General features: G+C 43.4%; 1 protein-coding gene across 2 annotated transcripts in view; it reads left to right on the top strand.

The window, feature by feature from the left end:
- Positions 1-17,500, top strand: part of vta1 (vesicle (multivesicular body) trafficking 1) — a 141,725-nt gene that overhangs the window by 16,466 nt on the left and 107,759 nt on the right. For both annotated transcript variants that reach the window (XM_039781788.1, XM_039781789.1), the window contains exon 2: positions 2,980-3,086. In XM_039781788.1, the coding sequence (XP_039637722.1) occupies positions 2,996-3,086 (91 nt within the window). In that variant the 5' untranslated portion in view covers positions 2,980-2,995. The remainder of the gene's footprint in view (positions 1-2,979; positions 3,087-17,500) is intronic.

Raw genomic sequence — 17,500 nt, forward strand, 5'->3', positions numbered from 1 at the left:
GTATACAGCGCTATGTACAACTCCTAATAAGACTGTAGGGACATGCTTGGGTGGCGATGCTACAAAGCTATGTTTAACTCCCTAATAAGACTGTGGCGACATGCCTATAGGTAGCAGTGTATACGAAGTGCTATGTTTAACTCCTAATAAGCTGTAGGGACATGCTTATAGGTGGCAGTATACAGCTGCTATGTTTAACTCCCTAATAAGGCTGTGAGAGACATGCCTATAGGTAGCAGTATACAGGCGTTATGTTTAACTCCTAATGGACTGTGGCGACATGCCCTATAGGTAGCAGTATACAGCTATGTTTAACTCCTAATAAGACTGTGGGACTTATGCTACTATATGTTTAACTCCTAATAAGACTGTGGCGATGCCTATAGGTAGCAGTATGCACGCTGTTTAACTCCTAATAAGACTGTAGAGACATGCCTATAGGTAGCGGTATACAAGTGCTATGTTTTAACTCCTAATAAGACTGTAGTGACATGCCTCTAGGTAGCAGTATACCATATGTTTAACTCCTAATAGGACTGTAGAGACATGTCCTGTAGTATTGCTTGTGTCAACTATGTTTAACTCCTAATCAAGACTGTAGAGACACTGTGGTAGCATTCTTGCGCTATGTTTAACTCCTAATGAAGACTGTAGGGCCATACCTATAGGTAGCAGTGCTATCGCTATGTTTAACTCCTAATAAGACTGTAGCATGACATGCCTATAGGTAGAGTATACACGCCGCTATGTTTAACTCCTAATAAGACTGTAGAGACATGCTACATAGGTAGCAGTATAAAGCTATGTTTGCTCCTAATAAGACTGTAGAGACAGTGCCTATAGGTGGCAGTATACAGCCGCTATGTTTAACTCCTAATAAGACTGTAGAGACATACCTATTGGTAGCAGTTGTATACAAGCTATGTGTACTTCTTCATTTTGGTTTACTGGCCCCTTTTGTTTCAAGCTGATCTCTTCTGGCCTAAAATACGAGAGATGCGTGATGGCCAAAATGCAAACTCCTGGCTTCCAAGCGGCAATCCACAAACACACATCCATTTATTTTTATGTTGTTTGAGTCTTTGGTGGGAGCAAAGGTAAAAACATTAATACACCAATGAAATTGAAGTGGTTGGGCTTGGAGCAGGGTTTTTCATCTCTTCATCGACTTGCAATGTTTCTCAAATGGTAGTGTACCCGGGGGACCTTTGGAGGACTGCAGGGGTAAGTGTCCCCTAGTGATCATTGCGGACTGCTGGGGTGCAGTGTCCCCCTAGGGGTCCTTTGGGAGGGACTGCAGGGATGCGTGTCCCCCTAGGGTTACTTGGAGGGACTGCAGGGGAGTGCGTGTCCTGGGTTGGGAGGATCGGGGAGTGGTGTCTGGGGTCTTTGGAGGACTAGAGTGACGTGTCTAGGGTTTGGAGGACTAAGGGGGGCGGGGGGGGGGGCTGTGGTGTGGGAGTGCTGTCGGTTTTGGAGGACTGGGTGTGTTGTTGTTGTTCTGGGTTTTTGGGAATGGTGGTGTCCCTCCCTGGGAGGTTTAGGGGCTGGGGTGGGGGGGTGGGGATGGTGGGGTGGTGTGGGTTTATGGGGTAGTGTGTGATGGGGGGGGGAGGCGGATGGTGGGAGGGTTGGGGGGGGGGGTGGGTGGGGGGGGTGGTGTGGTTTTGGGGGGGGGTGGGTGGGTTGGGGGTTGGTGGGGGGGGGTTTTTTTGGTTGGTTTGGGGGGGTTTTTCTTGCTTTGCTTTTGTTTGTTTTTTGTGGGGTGTGGGGTTCGTGCTGTCTGGTCCTTGGGGGGGGGGGGGGGGGGCTGGGGGGGGGGGGTGTGGTGGGGGGGGGGGGGGGGGGGGCCCCTCCCCCCCTTCCCCCCCCTTTCCGGGCCCTCTTTTGTTTGTTTTTTTTTTTTGTGGGGGCGGCGGGGGGGGCCTGCGCGCGCTTTTCCTTTTTTGTTGGCCCCGAGAAACCCTTCCACCAGCAAGAGCGCCTCACTACAGTGTACATAAAGGGGTTTGTAGTCTCTCCTTTGTTGCATCTCTCAGACACAAGCCAACAGATTGAATCTCTCCGTTTCACCACAGATGAACTCTCTGCTCAAGCCCACCCACTCTTCTTAGAATACCGTATACAGCATGTGCCGTGTGTTTATCGTAGAGTATGGTTTTGCTTGAATGCCTGACTGCAAACTCAGTTCCAAGGGATCCTGGTTTCAACTTGACCACAAACACTGAATTTCCTAGAGGAACTTTTGAATGGGTCTAATCCTGAGTAGATCCATTTCTGTCGGACTCCTATTAGGCTGCATCCCATGGCGGTTATTTGATAGCTCCTCGACTCCTCGGTGTTGGATGAACAGGTTCTCTTTCCAACTGAAATTGTCAAAAAGAAATGCACGTGGATGGTTCCCTTCAACGCTCTTCACAAGTAAAATGAATGATCACGTCACTGCTTTGATTGAATTTGGGTGTTTTATTCAATTTTATAGCATTTGAAAAATTAAATTATAACAGAATGTTGAAAAAAGTCACACAAATGTCAGAAAAAGCTTCAAAAACATAAAAAGCATGGAAAAACGTTGGTAACAGTGGTGATCAAAACGTTGAAAAAACATTTCGCATTTTAAATGTATTACATTACATTATTAATAACTTGTTAGGCTAAATAACTTGTAAACTAACTTAGCCTATAAATCCAACATTGTCCATACTTTTGAGTAAATACAATACAAGACCATACAGATAATAGCTTATTCTTTTATAATCAAATAAAAGTCACAATAATATGATGTAATATCAACACCATATCAGTCTAAACTCCCAACATGTTTTACTGGATTCCCATCAATACAGTTGGTTACGTCATCTGTCCCGGCGGAGGCCGCTCCTATTGGACAAACACGCGGAAGTAAAGAGAACACTCGCTAACAACAACCAAAAGGGGAGCCCGTTCTACACTCAATTCATTGATGCCGTTCTCCTGGAGGAGTTTTTAAACAGACATGGCTCTACCGCCTCAGCTCAAAGCCATCCAGCACCACCTGCGGACCGCACAGGAACATGAGAAACGGGACCCGGTCGTCGCGTACTACTGTGAGTTTTGTTTGCTGGCCAATGTTGGCCGTAGCTAAGCATTACTCCGGCGTTGTTTACATGAGCCGACATATGACGATTGTGGCTAGAAGGGATACAGATACGGTCTGTCTCCGCAAAATCTAGGCTAATATAATAATAACATTTTTAATATTTGCACACAGGAAACGCACGTTCGTTACTCGGGAGATTTTAAATCCAAACCACGATTTTTTCCCCTAAACTTAAAGTCGTTTTGGTGTCTAAACGTAACTGACGTCGCAGTACGTTAGCTGTAACCCTTTCTAGCCTCAATCACAGATGACTGTGTGTTAGCTTAGCGTTTATTCAAACTGGGACTTTACACATGAAGTGTGTACAGACTGTTGGATATTATTAACGAGCCACTGAGCTGCGGGTTTAAATGAATCTGGATTCTAACGGTTAGCCTGGCACCGTTAGCTTTGACAGTTTAGCTAAACTTCATTAACGTTAGCCTGGCAGTGCTAACTTTGACAGTTTAGCTAAACTTCTAAAACGTTAGCCTGGCAGTGCTAGCTTTGGCAGTTTAAACTTCTAAAAACGTTAGCCTGGCGGTGCTAGCTTTGGCAGTTTAAACTTCTAAAACGTTAGCCTGGCGGTGCTAGCTTTGGCAGTTTAAACTTCTAAAACGTTAGCCTGGCAGTGATAGCTTTGGCAGTTTAAACTTAATTAACGTTAGCCTGGCAGTGCTAGCTTTGACAGTTTAAACTTCAAAAACGTTAGCTTGGCAGTGCTAGCGTTGACAGTTTAAACGACTAAAACGTTAGCCTGGCAGTGCTAGCTTTGGCAGTTAAACTTCATTAACGTTAGCCTGGCGGTGCTAGCTTTGGCAGTTTAAACTTCTAAAAACGTTAACCTGGCAGTGCTAGCTTTGGCAGTTTAAACTTAATTAACGATTAGCCTGGCAGTGCTAGCTTTTGACAGTTGAAACTTAATTAACGTTAACCCGGCAGTGCTAGCTTTGACAGTTTAAACTTCAAAAGGCTTAGCCTGGCAGTGCTAGCTTTGGCGGTTTAAACTTCTAAAACGTTAGCCTTGCAGTGCTAGCTTTGGCAGTTAAACTTCATTTAACGTTAGCCTGGCAGTGCTAGCTTTGGCAGTTTAAACTTCTAAAATGTTAGCCTGGCAACGCTATCTTTGGCAGTTTAAACTTCTAAAACGTTAGCCTGGCAGTGCTAGCTTTGACAGTTTAAACTTCAAAAACGTTAGCCTGGCAGTGCTAGCTTTGGCAGTTAAACTTCATTAATGTTAGCCTGGCGGTGCTGCTTTGGCAGTTTAAACTTTTTAAAACGTTAGCCTGGCAGTGCTAGCTTTGGCAGTTTAAACTTAATTAACGTTAGCCTGGCAGTGCTGGCTACTGTTGAAACTTGCAATTAACGTTAGCCTGGCAGTGCTAGCTTTGACAGTTTAAACTTCAAAAACGTTAGCCTGGCAGTGCTAGCTTTGGCAGTTTAAACTTCAAAAAGCGTTAGCCTTGCAGTGCTAGCTTTGGCGAGTTAAACTTCATTAACGTTAGCCTGGCAGTGCTAGCTTTGGCAGTTTAAACTTCTAAAATGTTAGCCTGGCAGCGCTATCTTTGGCAGTTTAAACTTCTAAAACGTTAGCCTGGCAGTGATAGCTTTGGCAGTTTAAACTTAATTAACGTTAGCCTGGCAGTGCTAGCTTTGACAGTTTAAACTTCAAAAACGTTAGCCTGGCGGTGCTAGCTCTGACAGTTTAAACTTCAAAAGCGTTAGCCTGGCAGTGCTAGCTTTGACAGTTTAAACTTCAAAAACGTTAGCCTGGCAGTGCTAGGCGGGCAGTTAAACCTTCATTAACGTTAGCGCGCAGTGCTAGCTTTGGCAGTTTAAACTTCTAAAACGTTAGCCTGGCAGTGCTAAAGCTTTGGCAGTTTAAACTTAATTAACGTTAGCCTGGCAGTGCTAGCTTTGACAGTTGAAACTTAATTAACGTTAGCCTGGCAGTGCTAGCTTTGACAGTTTAAACTTCAAAAACGTTAGCCTGGCAGTGCTAGCACTTGGCAGTTTAAACTTCTAAAAGCGTTAGCCTTGCGGTGCGTAGCTTTGGCGGTTAAACTTCATTAACGTTAGCCTGGCAGTGCTAGCTGCAGCGCAGTTTAAACTTCTAAAATGTTAGCCTGGCAGCGCTATCTTTGGCAGTTTAAACTTCAAAAACGTTAGCCTGGCAGTGCTAGCTTTGGCAGTTTAAACTTCTAAAACGTTAGCCTGGCAGTGCTAGCTTTGGCAGTTTAAACTTCTAAACGTTAGCCTGGCAGTGCTAGCTTTGGCAGTTTAAACTTAATTAACGTTAGCCTGGCAGTGCTAGCTTTGGCAGTTTAAACTTAATTGATGTTAGCCTGGCAGTGCTAGCTTTGACAGTTGAAACTTCATTAACGTTAGCCTGGCAGTGCTAGCTTTGGCAGTTTAAACTTTATTAGCTAGGTAACGTTTCCTCATCTTGTGACAACTGGAATTATTTAGGAATTTCTGTTTTTGTCCCTGTCATTGAAGCAGACATGTTATAGGCTATCTATTGGGGACTCATACATTGTACATTAAGATTTGTGACGGTAGATAACAAATGTAAACTTCGTCGAATTGAAGAAAAAACTATTATACACTTATTCTGGGAATGACATAAGAGATGTCCTGATACCGACAATCTTAAAAAAAAAAAATATATATATATATATATATATATATATATATATATATATATAATCTTTTTTAAGTTGTTTTATTAAAAAAAAATGTTGTAATATTTCAAAGTAAAAATCCTAATATTTCAAGAAAAAGACAGAATATTTAAAACAAAAAAGTCAGAATAATGTATAAAGTACAAAAGTTTGAATATTTTAAGAAAAAATTGGTAATATTTAAAATTCTGAAGCCGTTAAAGGAGTTAAAATGAGCACAACCTTAAACATCTACAGCAGTCTAATGCAACATAGATGAGTCGGACGGTCGGCTCAACTCTAAAGAATGCGCTCCCACACACACACACACACACACACACACACACACACACACACACACACACACACACACACACACACACACAGAGACACACCCTGCAACATCACGTCATGATGTGTCAATGGAGCAACAAACACAATTACATTGTGACTAAATACTAGTTTGTATGCCCAGTGTTTTCTAGTAGTTGCATACCGTAATTTTTCGGACTGTAAGTGGCTCCGAGTTATAAGTTGCATCAGTCAAAAATGCATCATGAAGAGGAAAACATATATAAATTGCACTGGACTATAAGTCGCATTTATTTAGAAATTTATTTCACAAAATCCAAGACCAAAAACAGCCTTTTTCATCTGTCAACTATACAATAGCACCCAGAACAACAGGCTGAATATGGTAGGTGTTAGGGGTGGGAGAAAAATCTATACAGCATAGTATCGCAAATATTTTCCGTTGCAATACTGTATTGATACACAGACGCAAGTATGGATCTTGTATTATATATGTATTATATATATGTGTTGGTCAGTTTGTCTGCTTGACAATCTGATTTGTCATTTGAACAAAATTGAAGTGAGATGAACAAACGGAGACATGTGTCTTTTTAGATAAAACAGATGTTGACAAAGTTTTCTTTTGGGGACATCATTTGAAATTGGGGGAAAAATTTGAAGTTGAAAAAAGGTAATAAATTGCAATATATCGCAGAATATTGCAATATCTTTAAAATCGCAATATATCGCAGAATATTGCGATATCTTTAAAATCGCAATGATATTGTATCGTGACATAAGTATCGTGATGATATCGTATCGTGAGGCCTCTGGTGATTCCCACCCCTAGTAGGTGTCCGGTATGTACAGCTCTCTCTCACTGCTGCAGATCCTCTTTTCACCTGGTTTCTGTTTTAGCTACAGAGTGAGACCTCTTTTCATCTTCTTCTTCTGTACTATCTTTGATTGCACTCGCACATGCTCAGTAGCTCAGATGTAGATCATGTCAGCTAGCTAACTCTAGAGACAGTAAAAGAAAGGCTGTTTCTCCAACTTTGGTCAGTTACAAGGCAGGATCAGCTGGGAGACTTCTAAATGAGGGCGCACATGTAAGTAGTTCTTTTGTAGATTATGATGAACTTGTGTGTGTTGTAGCAGTGCTTTGCTATTGAGAACGACGTAGCATGCTAGCGTTAGCATTAGTGTTAGCATGCTAATGCTAACGGTTAGCATGCTAACGAGCTAACGGTTGTGGTTAGCCAGCTCATTTCGGACTGTGACGTCCGAGCCGATTTTGAACAGCTCACCAGGAGAATGAAGGCAGGACACATTCAGAAACCGTATCTCACTCAGAACAGCATGGATGGATTTATTTCAAAGTTTGTATGTGTGTGGAAGCACCAGAGACACAAAAGAACACCCCAAATCCCAGAAAAAGGGATTTTTTTTCATAATATGGGCACTTTAACAGTTATTGAACTATACAATAGCTCACAGAGCAACTAGCTACCAGGGCTTGGAGCATGGATGGATTAAAAGGCGTGGAGACGTAGCTGCACCGTTGACGAGCCCCTCCCGGCAGCACGTTGTTCAAGCGCCCATCTGTGGACTCCTTCCTCCAGCTCTGGCCATCTTGCTCTCAGCCCGCCATTAGCCGATTAGCTTTCTTTGATTTCTTCATTGCAGTAAGAGTCACCTTTTCGCCAGTCTCCCTCACAAGTTTTCTCTCTCACTCCAAACTTTCTTTCTGCAGCTCGATTACCGTTTTCGGGCTGCATATTTTACTACCTGCAGTTTGTAATCTTGTAATCTGCAGAATAGGATTTTCTTTTCTCTCTCAGTTGTCTTTAAGAGCAGCATATAGTTGTCACAAGCCTAGAGCGCCCTCTCTCGGCTGTAGACGGTAATGTTTTCAGTATGAATTAACATTTAAAGGAACATGCCGACTTATTGGGACTTTAGCTTATTCACCGTAACCCCCAGAGTTAGACTAGTCCATACATACCTTTCTTGTGTCCGTGCGTGCTGTAAAGCTGTCTGACGGCTCCAGCAGCATCAGCCCATCACAGAACCTGCAGGTGACTGGTTCCAGTAATCCTACTGCTCCGAATAAGTGACAAAATAACACCAACATGTTCCTGTTTACATGTTGTGATTTGTAGAGTCACAGCGTGTACAAAAAACAACGTAACATGAGACATGAGAGATGGCTGTGTCTCATGTTATGTTGTTTTTTGTACACGCTGTGACTCTACAAATCACAACATGTAAATAGGAACATGTTGGTGTTATTTTGTCACTTTTGTCACAATTCGGAGCAGTAGGCTAGTTGGAACCAGTCACCTGCAGCATCTGTGCTAAGCTAAGCTAATGCTGGAGCCGTCAGACAGCTTTACAGCACGCACTGAGATGAGAAGGGTATGTATGGACTGGTCTAACTCTGGGGGTGCGACGGATGAATAAGCTAAATTCTAATAAGTCGGTGTTCCTTTAAAATATGTTAAATTATATATATATATATATATATATATATATATTTTGATATATATATTTTGATATATAAGTCGCACCTGACTATAAGTCGCAGGACCAGCCAAAGTAGGAAAAAAAAGTGCGACTTATAGTCCGGAAAATACGGTAGTTGTTTGAATCTGGTAAATCTGCTCACTTTGACTGGATATTGTTTTTAATTTTATGACAGCAGTACTGATACCAAAACATCCCTTACCTTCACAGGAAATAGGTTTTCGAAACCTTTTTTTTATTCTTCATTTAACAAAATAAGCCAAAGTTCTGTTGGTCTGTCCTCGCCTAAAATAATTCCCAGTCGACAAAAGCTGTTTCAAAATCGATTTTTGTCTTTTACATTTGTATATCTGCATTTATATCAAAACTAGAGACTTTCAAACGTCAAAATGTCATTAATTAATATGTATTAGTGCCCAAAAGACCTTTTTTTAAAATCTTTTCGTTATCTATGTTGTCTGGAAACGCTTCCAACACGCTTGCGTGTCGCGTGAAAAATAGGCGTCTGTTCTATTTCTAGCTGAGATGTGTCCTGCAGGCAGTGTGCACGCTCTAACCTGTTACCATGGGAGCCCAAATAAAAACGGACTCGCCACGCAGCCAGTGTGTAACCGGCCTAATACTGATTGCAGTCAGAGCGGCTCAAAGAACGGACTTCTTCTCCCCTGTAGCCAATCTTTGCTACCACGTACGCGTTGTTACGAAATGTTGGAGGTGTGCAGCTCGGCCATGTTTGCACGGTACAAACCAAGCTACTCTCTCTGTGCCACTGGAATAAAAAAAATAAAATAAATACTAAAGGACATTGTCAGGTCTGTCTGCCCTGCAGGTCTCCTGTGGGGAAAACAAACTAATTAATCTGCACACATTTTAAAAATGTAGTTTTTTAAATTACCTGTGCTCAGAGCTTTCTTGAAACAGCATAAGAGCTTTGCTCTCCCGGTAGAGACCTTTTTTTTGTTCACAAGATTTACTTCTTCAGCAGGAACTTTGGGGCAGAGAGCCACATATAGGAAATAAGATTTTTCTTCGTTAAATAAGTTTTAAAAATGGGTGAAATGTAGCTTGACATGTCACATAACGGTCTCCACCACAGAGTTTTATAACCCTTTTATTTATAGAGGTGGTCCTCTTTACCTGCCAGAACTTCTCCGCCTCACAGCAAGTGCCATATATTTGATAAGTGTGACTTATTGTTTAGGCTGTCACCTTTTTTTAGTTTATTGATCAGAAGACGGACTGTGTCATCACCTGGACGGCTTATCTCCTCCTCTAAACAAAAAATAATATCCTGAGGAGAAACCCGGCAGCGTGTTGAAACAGATCAGATTTTATCCAGACGTTTAGAGTCGTGATTACTGCCGTCTCGGTCTGAAATAATTCAACTGGTTTGTTCGGCTCTGTTGTGACTATAGATTACAGGATTGAACAATGCCATGTTGTTTTAGTAGGGCTGGGCACTGGACTCTGGTAGTGTTACACACTTAGACATTATAGTAACGACAAAAGATACAGGAGTACAGTAGAATAACATGGGTACGTGAAATAGGATCCACAGAGGATAGAATAACGCATTCACAGACGCAGAAGGACACAGACAGACAGACAGACAGACACACAGACACACACACACAGACACACAGACACACACACACAGACACAGACAGATGCACAGACACAGACAGACAGACAGACACACACAGACACACAGACACACACACACACACACACACACACAGACACAGACAGATGCACAGACACAGACAGACAGACAGACAGACACACACAGACACACAGACACACACACACACACACACAGACACAGACAGATGCACACACACACACACACACACACACAGACAGGCACACACACACAGACACACACAGACAGACAGACAGACAGACACACAGACACACACACAGACACACACAGACAGATGCACGCACACAGACACACACACAGACAGACAGACACATACATACAGACAGACACAGACACACACACAGACAGACAGGCCCACACACACAGTCACACAGACAGACAGACAGACAGACAGACAGACACACAGACACACACACACAGACACACACAGACAGATGCACGCACACAGACACACACACAGACAGACAGACACATACATACAGACACACACAGACACAGACACACACACAGACAGACAGACGGACGCACACACAGACTCAGACAGATGCACGCACACAGACACACACACAGACACACACACAGACAGACGGACACACACACACACACACGCACACTCAGACACAAACACACAGACACACACGCAGACACACACATTTAAGCACTTACTAGAAATATCATATATAATACCAATTAATTGATTATCAAAATAGTTGCAGATTAATTTAATAGTTGCAGACTAATCGATTAATCTTTGCAGCTCTACAACAAGCGACTGTTTTTGAATGATTTCTTTGAAATAACATTTTTGACATTCACCCAGAATGAGTGTAACATGCACAGATTTAGATTTTTATGATCATGATATATCCATGTTGTTTTTTTTTGTGATACATTTCTTTTCATTAGCACCATTTATATCATTCAGACATACAGAATAAATTCCACAATGTGTGGATGGTGCACAAAAACAGAGAAACTAAACAAATTACTAGGGCTGCTCCCTCTTAGTGGATTAGTCGACTAATCGGTGGTTTTGGTCTTAGTCAACTTAGATCTCTTTACTCCATTAGTCATGTCTGATGCTGTTTTCATGCTGAATGACTTATTTCCAAGAAACGTACGAGCACATCTCTGGTAAACACAAGAATTAAAGTGGTGCTTTTAGCAGGACTCTTAGTGGAGAAACTCAGATTTACAGATCTGTCGATTAAATCAACTACCGTATTTTCCAGACTATGAGTCGCACTTCTTTTCCTACTTTGGCTGGTCCTGCGACTTATAGTCAGGTGCGACTTATATATCAAAATATATATAATTGAACATGTTTTTAAATGTTAATTCATACTGAAAACATCACCGTCTACAGCCGCGAGAGGGCGCTCTAGGCTTGTGACGACTAGAATGCTGCTGCTAAAGACAACTGAGAAAGAAAAGAGATAAACTGCAGGTAGTAAAATATGCAGCCGAAAAAGGTAATGGAGCAGCAGAAAGAAAGTTTGAAATGAGGGAGAAACTTGTGAGGGAGACTGGCGAAAAGGTGACTCTTACTGCAATGAAGAAATCAAAGAAAGCTAATCGGCTAATTGGCTAATGGCGGGCTGAGAGCGAGATGGCGAGAGCTGGAGGAAGGAGTCGGGAGGGGCTGGTCAACGTCTCCACGCCTTTTAATCCATCCATGCTCCACACCCTGGTAGCTAGCTGTTCTGGGTGCTATTATATAGTTCAATAACTGTTAATGTGTTACGTTAACATACCGAAAACATACCGTATTCAGCCTGTTGTTCTGTGTGCTATTGTGTAGTTCAATAACTGTTAATGTGTTACGTTAACATACCAAAAACATACCGTATTCAGCCTGTTGTTCTGTGTGCTATTGTATAGTTCAATAACTGTTAATGTGTTACGTTAACATACCAAAAACATACCGTATTCAGCCTGTTGTTCTGTGTGCTATTGTATAGTTCAATAACTGTTAATGTGTTACGTTAACATACCGGAAACATACCGTATTCAGCCTGTTGTTCTGTGTGCTATTGTGTAGTTGACTGATGGATTTGTTTATTCTAAATAAATTCGACTTATATATGTTTTTTTTCCTCTTCATGACGCATTTTTTGACTGATGCGACTTATACTCCGGAGCCACTTACAGTCCGGAAAATACGGTAAATCGATTAGTCGATACAATAGAATGAGGGTTAGTCGACTAAGAATTTCTTCAATCGAGCACAGCCCTACAAATTACACAAAAACACAAACCCTCTCCCACCCCCCCACCCTCTGCGCTCTGAGGTCATTAGGTCTGATATTTGTGCTGCTGTGCTTTCCCATAGGCTGATAGTCGATGATTTGGCCTTGTTAATCCTTGCTGTAGAGAGCTCCAGCATAACTATATCTAGAAAATACACCAACCACTGTTTTATACAAAGCGAGTGGGGGTTGGGGGCTGGGCTCTGAGCTATCATTTTCTTGGTCGCAGTCGAGCCGGCTAGCCAAACTTTCCTCGGTCTCCCAAGCAGGTGTAATTTAGAGTCATCATTAAGTAACAAGACAATCGGGTCAGTAGGAATTTGGACATCCTATCACATCAGATATTATTGATGTTGTTTTATTCCAGAACTCATGCACCTGTTCATGCTCCCAGACCTGTTCACACTCCCAGACCTGTTCACGCTCCCAGACCATGTTCACACTCCTAGACCTGTTCACACTCACAGACCATGTTCACACTCCCAGACCTGTTCACACTCCCAGACCTGTTCACACTCCCAGACCATGTTCACACTCCCAGACCTGTTCACACTCCCAGACCTGTTCACGCTCCCAGACCTGTTCACACTCCCAGACCATGTTCACACTCCCAGACCTGTTCATGCTCCCAGACCTGTTCATGCTCCCAGACCTGTTCATGCTCCGAGACCTGTTCATGCTCCCAGACCTGTTCATGCTCCCAGACCTGTTCATGCTCCCAGACCTGTTCATGCTCCGAGACCTGTTCATGCTCCCAGACCTGTTCATGCTCCCAGACCTGTTCATGCTCCCAGACCTGTTCATGCTCCCAGACCTGTTCACGCTCCCAGACCTGTTCATGCTCCCAGACCTGTTCACACTCCCAGACCTGTTCACGCTCCCAGACCTGTTCACACTCCCAGACCATGTTCCACGTCCCAGACCTGTTCACGCTCCAGACCTGTTCCGCTCCCCAGACCTGTTCACGCTCCCAGACCTGTTCACGCTCCCAGACCATGTTCACGCTCCCAGACCATGTTCACGCTCCCAGACCTGTTCACGCTCCCAGACCATGTTCACGCTCCCAGACCTGTTCACGCTCCCAGACCTGTTCATGCTCCCAGACCTGTTCATGCTCCGAGACCTGTTCATGCTCCCAGACCTGTTCATGCTCCCAGACCTGTTCATGCTCCCAGACCTGTTCATGCTCCGAGACCTGTTCATGCTCCCAGACCTGTTCATGCTCCCAGACCTGTTCACGCTCCCAGACCTGTTCACGCTCCCAGACCTGTTCATGCTCCCAGACCTGTTCATGCTCCGAGACCTGTTCACGCTCCCAGACCTGTTCACGCTCCCAGACCTGTTCACACTCCCAGACCTGTTCACACTCCCAGACCATGTTCACACTCCGAGACCTGTTCACGCTCCCAGACCTGTTCACACTCCCAGACCTGTTCACGCTCCCAGACCTGTTCACACTCCCAGACCTGTTCACACTCCCAGACCATGTTCACACTCCGAGACCTGTTCACGCTCCCAGACCATGTTGACACTCCCAGACCATGTTCACACTCCGAGACCTGTTCATGCTCCCAGACCATGTTCACACTCTCAGACCATGTTCACACTCTCAGACCATGTTCACACTCCCAGACCTGTTCACACTCCCAGACAATGTTCACACTCCGAGACCATGTGCAAGAAAGTTCCTGTTTCTTCAGAAAGTGCAATAGGGAGTAGGAATGCCTTTTGGAGACGTATCTCTTCTGAGGAGTCTCAATATGTCCTATTACATATGTTGAAATCAATATACTGGTGATTTGGGTTCTTGGAATAGTGGGAAATGTCCCAAAACTGCCTCCCAATTAATTGTGTTCCCTTCAGGGCTCAGCTTCAGCATCACATTTTTTGGTGCATAAAGTCCAGTCTAGTTTCCCGTGAAGTAGGGCGAACTGTCAACTATCTGAGCTGACTTCTGATTGGGAGCATAGGGAGCGGAGTGCAGCAGGGGTCCGCATCTGACCCAGTTCAGCTGTGACACGGGGGAGTTGCTCGAGGCGAAATGCACATGAAGAGGTATGGAAAAAGCAGGAAAAAACTCTAAAAATCTGTCAGATCAAAGGCACGAAATGCAGATACTGTTCTTCTTCTGACAGCTGAAGGGAAGACTTTATACTGAGAAAGTAAGGACTTGTTATGAGTCTATTATGTGGCATCTTACCAAGTGACTCTCGGTGTACGTAGGAAGAATTACTATTACTTATTATTATTATTATTATTATTATTATTATTATTATTATATTACAAAAATCACAGATGAAGGCTTTTTATAAACGATTGCAAATAAAGCAAACTGTTGCTAATAAGGAACGTTACTCGCTGTCTTCAGGTCACGTTACTGTTGACGTTCAAAATCCCACAAAAAAACAATCTGATACCTATTACTGTTGACGAAAACTAATCAGATACCTACCCAACGAACAAATATCCGAATAGTAGAATATCCTGTTTAAAAGATATCTTCTGTTTTTGTTATGGATGCACCGAATCCAGGATTCGGCTTCAGATTCGGCCTGAATATTTGGGCTTTTAGACGGGGTTCTGGTTTCTGCTGAACCTTAGAATTTTTTCCCAGGGAACCGAACCCTACGCTTGCACTAGGCGCGCTACGCTAGTCACCGTAGTGACGGTGCCGTTGATTACGGGAAGGTGTTTACATAGGTGGAGTGTTCAATGCAGTAGGCTGTGAGAAAGTGGACATGGTTCTGGTGAGCAGTAGGCTGTGAGAAAGTGGACATGGATCTGGTGAGCAGTAGGCTGTGAGAAAGTGGACATGGATCTGGTGAGCAGTAGGCTGTGAGAAAGTGGACATGGATCTGGTGAGCAGTAGGCTGTGAGAAAGTGGATATGGATCTGGTGAACAGCAGGCTGTGAGAAAGTGGACATGGATCAGGTGAGCAGTAGGCTGTGAGAAAGTGGATATGGATCTGGTGAACAGCAGGCTGTGAGAAAGTGGATATGGATTGGTGACGCGAAGTGGACATGGATCAGGTGAGCAGTAGGCTGTGAGGAAGTGGACATGGATCAGGTGAGCAGTAGGCTGTGAGAAGTGGATATGGATCTGGTGAGCAGTAGGCTGTGAGAAAGTGGACATGGATCTGGTGAGCAGAAAAAGTTGTCGTTTGGCAGTACTTTCAGTCAAAAGAAGGCCATTCAAGTCCAGCTACATGTTCAATCTGTTCAATGCTGATTGGTCTGGTGGTGGCGAGGACCCTAAACTATACACAACATGGCCGTTGTTACAACATCTGGTCTGAAACATCTGAAAGAATACGAGTTGTGCATGAAGGAATCTCCAGACAGCAGCCAGAATGCAGCAACTTCAGGTACGGCAAAGGAAGGACATTCCCTGTTTACTTCATTCATGTGTTTACTTGTTCATGGACTGAGGATGGGAGGAGGAGTCAGCACAATCTCAACCAGGGGGTTCAGGATTCAGCCGAACCCCAAAAATCTGGATTCGGTGCATCGCTATGTTTTGTATTTCTGGGTTAAATGAAGATATTAGTTTCTCAGATGCTCTTACAGTGTCTTACAGTGTTCTCTATGGATGTTTGACTGTGTGCACTAACAGCTTAAACATCTTTTTTAATCTGTCGGTGGTGAAGTGTCCCATCGTGACAAGCTTATAATTGCCGGGAAGGAATTTGTCACCTGTGCAAGCTGTGCTGTTTCTTTTTCCGTGGATGTTGTGAGAGAGAGAGGGGTAAGACATGCAGGAAATCGTCACAGGTTTATCCCTCTGCGTCGAGGCATAAACCTCTCAGTACATGTGCGCCTGCTCTGCCCACTGATCCAACCCGGTCACATTTTTTTCCAGGTTTATAGATAAAAATGCGAGACACTTTAGAGTCGAAGCGCTGAAAGCAAACCTATAAAATGAAGAGAACCTGGCAGAAGGAGGGGAGATTTCCATATTTGTCTCCACAAATCATTTCCTCAAGGTTATAAGCAAACGTGCAATGAGAGGTGGTTAATTTACTTTTTGGGGGGGATTTCTGTTGATTCTGCAGCGGTGGCTGTAAAATAGGAACAGATTCTTGGCATCTTTGGGAGACTGAGTGGTTGCAAGATTCATCAGATGCTTTAACTGTTTCATTTTAGTGTTTGGAGAAGATGTGACCTGCCGAATGGACAGTTGGACACTTTCCAATCTCATTGGATGATATATTACCCCGAAACACAGGTTGGGGGTTATTCTGCCGATGACAGGGGGCAGTGTTTCTCAAGCTTTTTTCAGTAATGTTCCCACTTTGAACAGGTTATTTTAAGCGAATATTACGTATTAAGCGAGAGCAGAGAAACAAGCTACAATGTAAGTTAATAGGACAATTGTCCATCTTGTATTTACAAAGTGCTCATTTTGCTGCTGACAGACTCAGATTAATATTCTAAGGGCCTGATTTACTAACTCTAGCGCAGTTTGCGCTGCGTCTGTTTATGCGAGTTCGGTAATAGCGCACGCTATGCTTCCACATGTTGCGTAGTATTTATCAACCCTGACACCCATCAGCCAATCAGCGTCTTTCTCCGCCCACTAGACCGTAAAATAATTTGAACAGGTTATTTTAAGCCATGTACCCCCTAACCAGCGCGAATAAATTTTGGTAGAATAATAAAGTCTAAAGCATAAAGACTAAGAATACAGCGATGTCAGAGATAGATTTACTAAACAACAGCCTTGGACCTGGAAAACATTTACATGGTGATGACAAAAGGAGACAAAAACTTGGAAAAAGACGGTAGAAAGAAAGAAGGAAGGCGACAAAAGGGACGAAAAATTAAAATAAGCGACAAACTTCGAAAAAAGTGACATAAACTTGGGTTACACCTGGGGTTATTGAGGCAAAAGTCGCATCAAATCCGCCTTGGTTGGTCACACTGCGGCCACATTGAAAAAAAATCAGACATGGGTCTGATTCAGGACCACATATGGAAGTGGTCTCGA

Source organism: Perca fluviatilis, chromosome 18 (genome assembly GCF_010015445.1).
Source record: "Perca fluviatilis chromosome 18, GENO_Pfluv_1.0, whole genome shotgun sequence".
In the NCBI taxonomy this organism is placed as follows: Eukaryota; Metazoa; Chordata; class Actinopteri; order Perciformes; family Percidae; genus Perca; species Perca fluviatilis.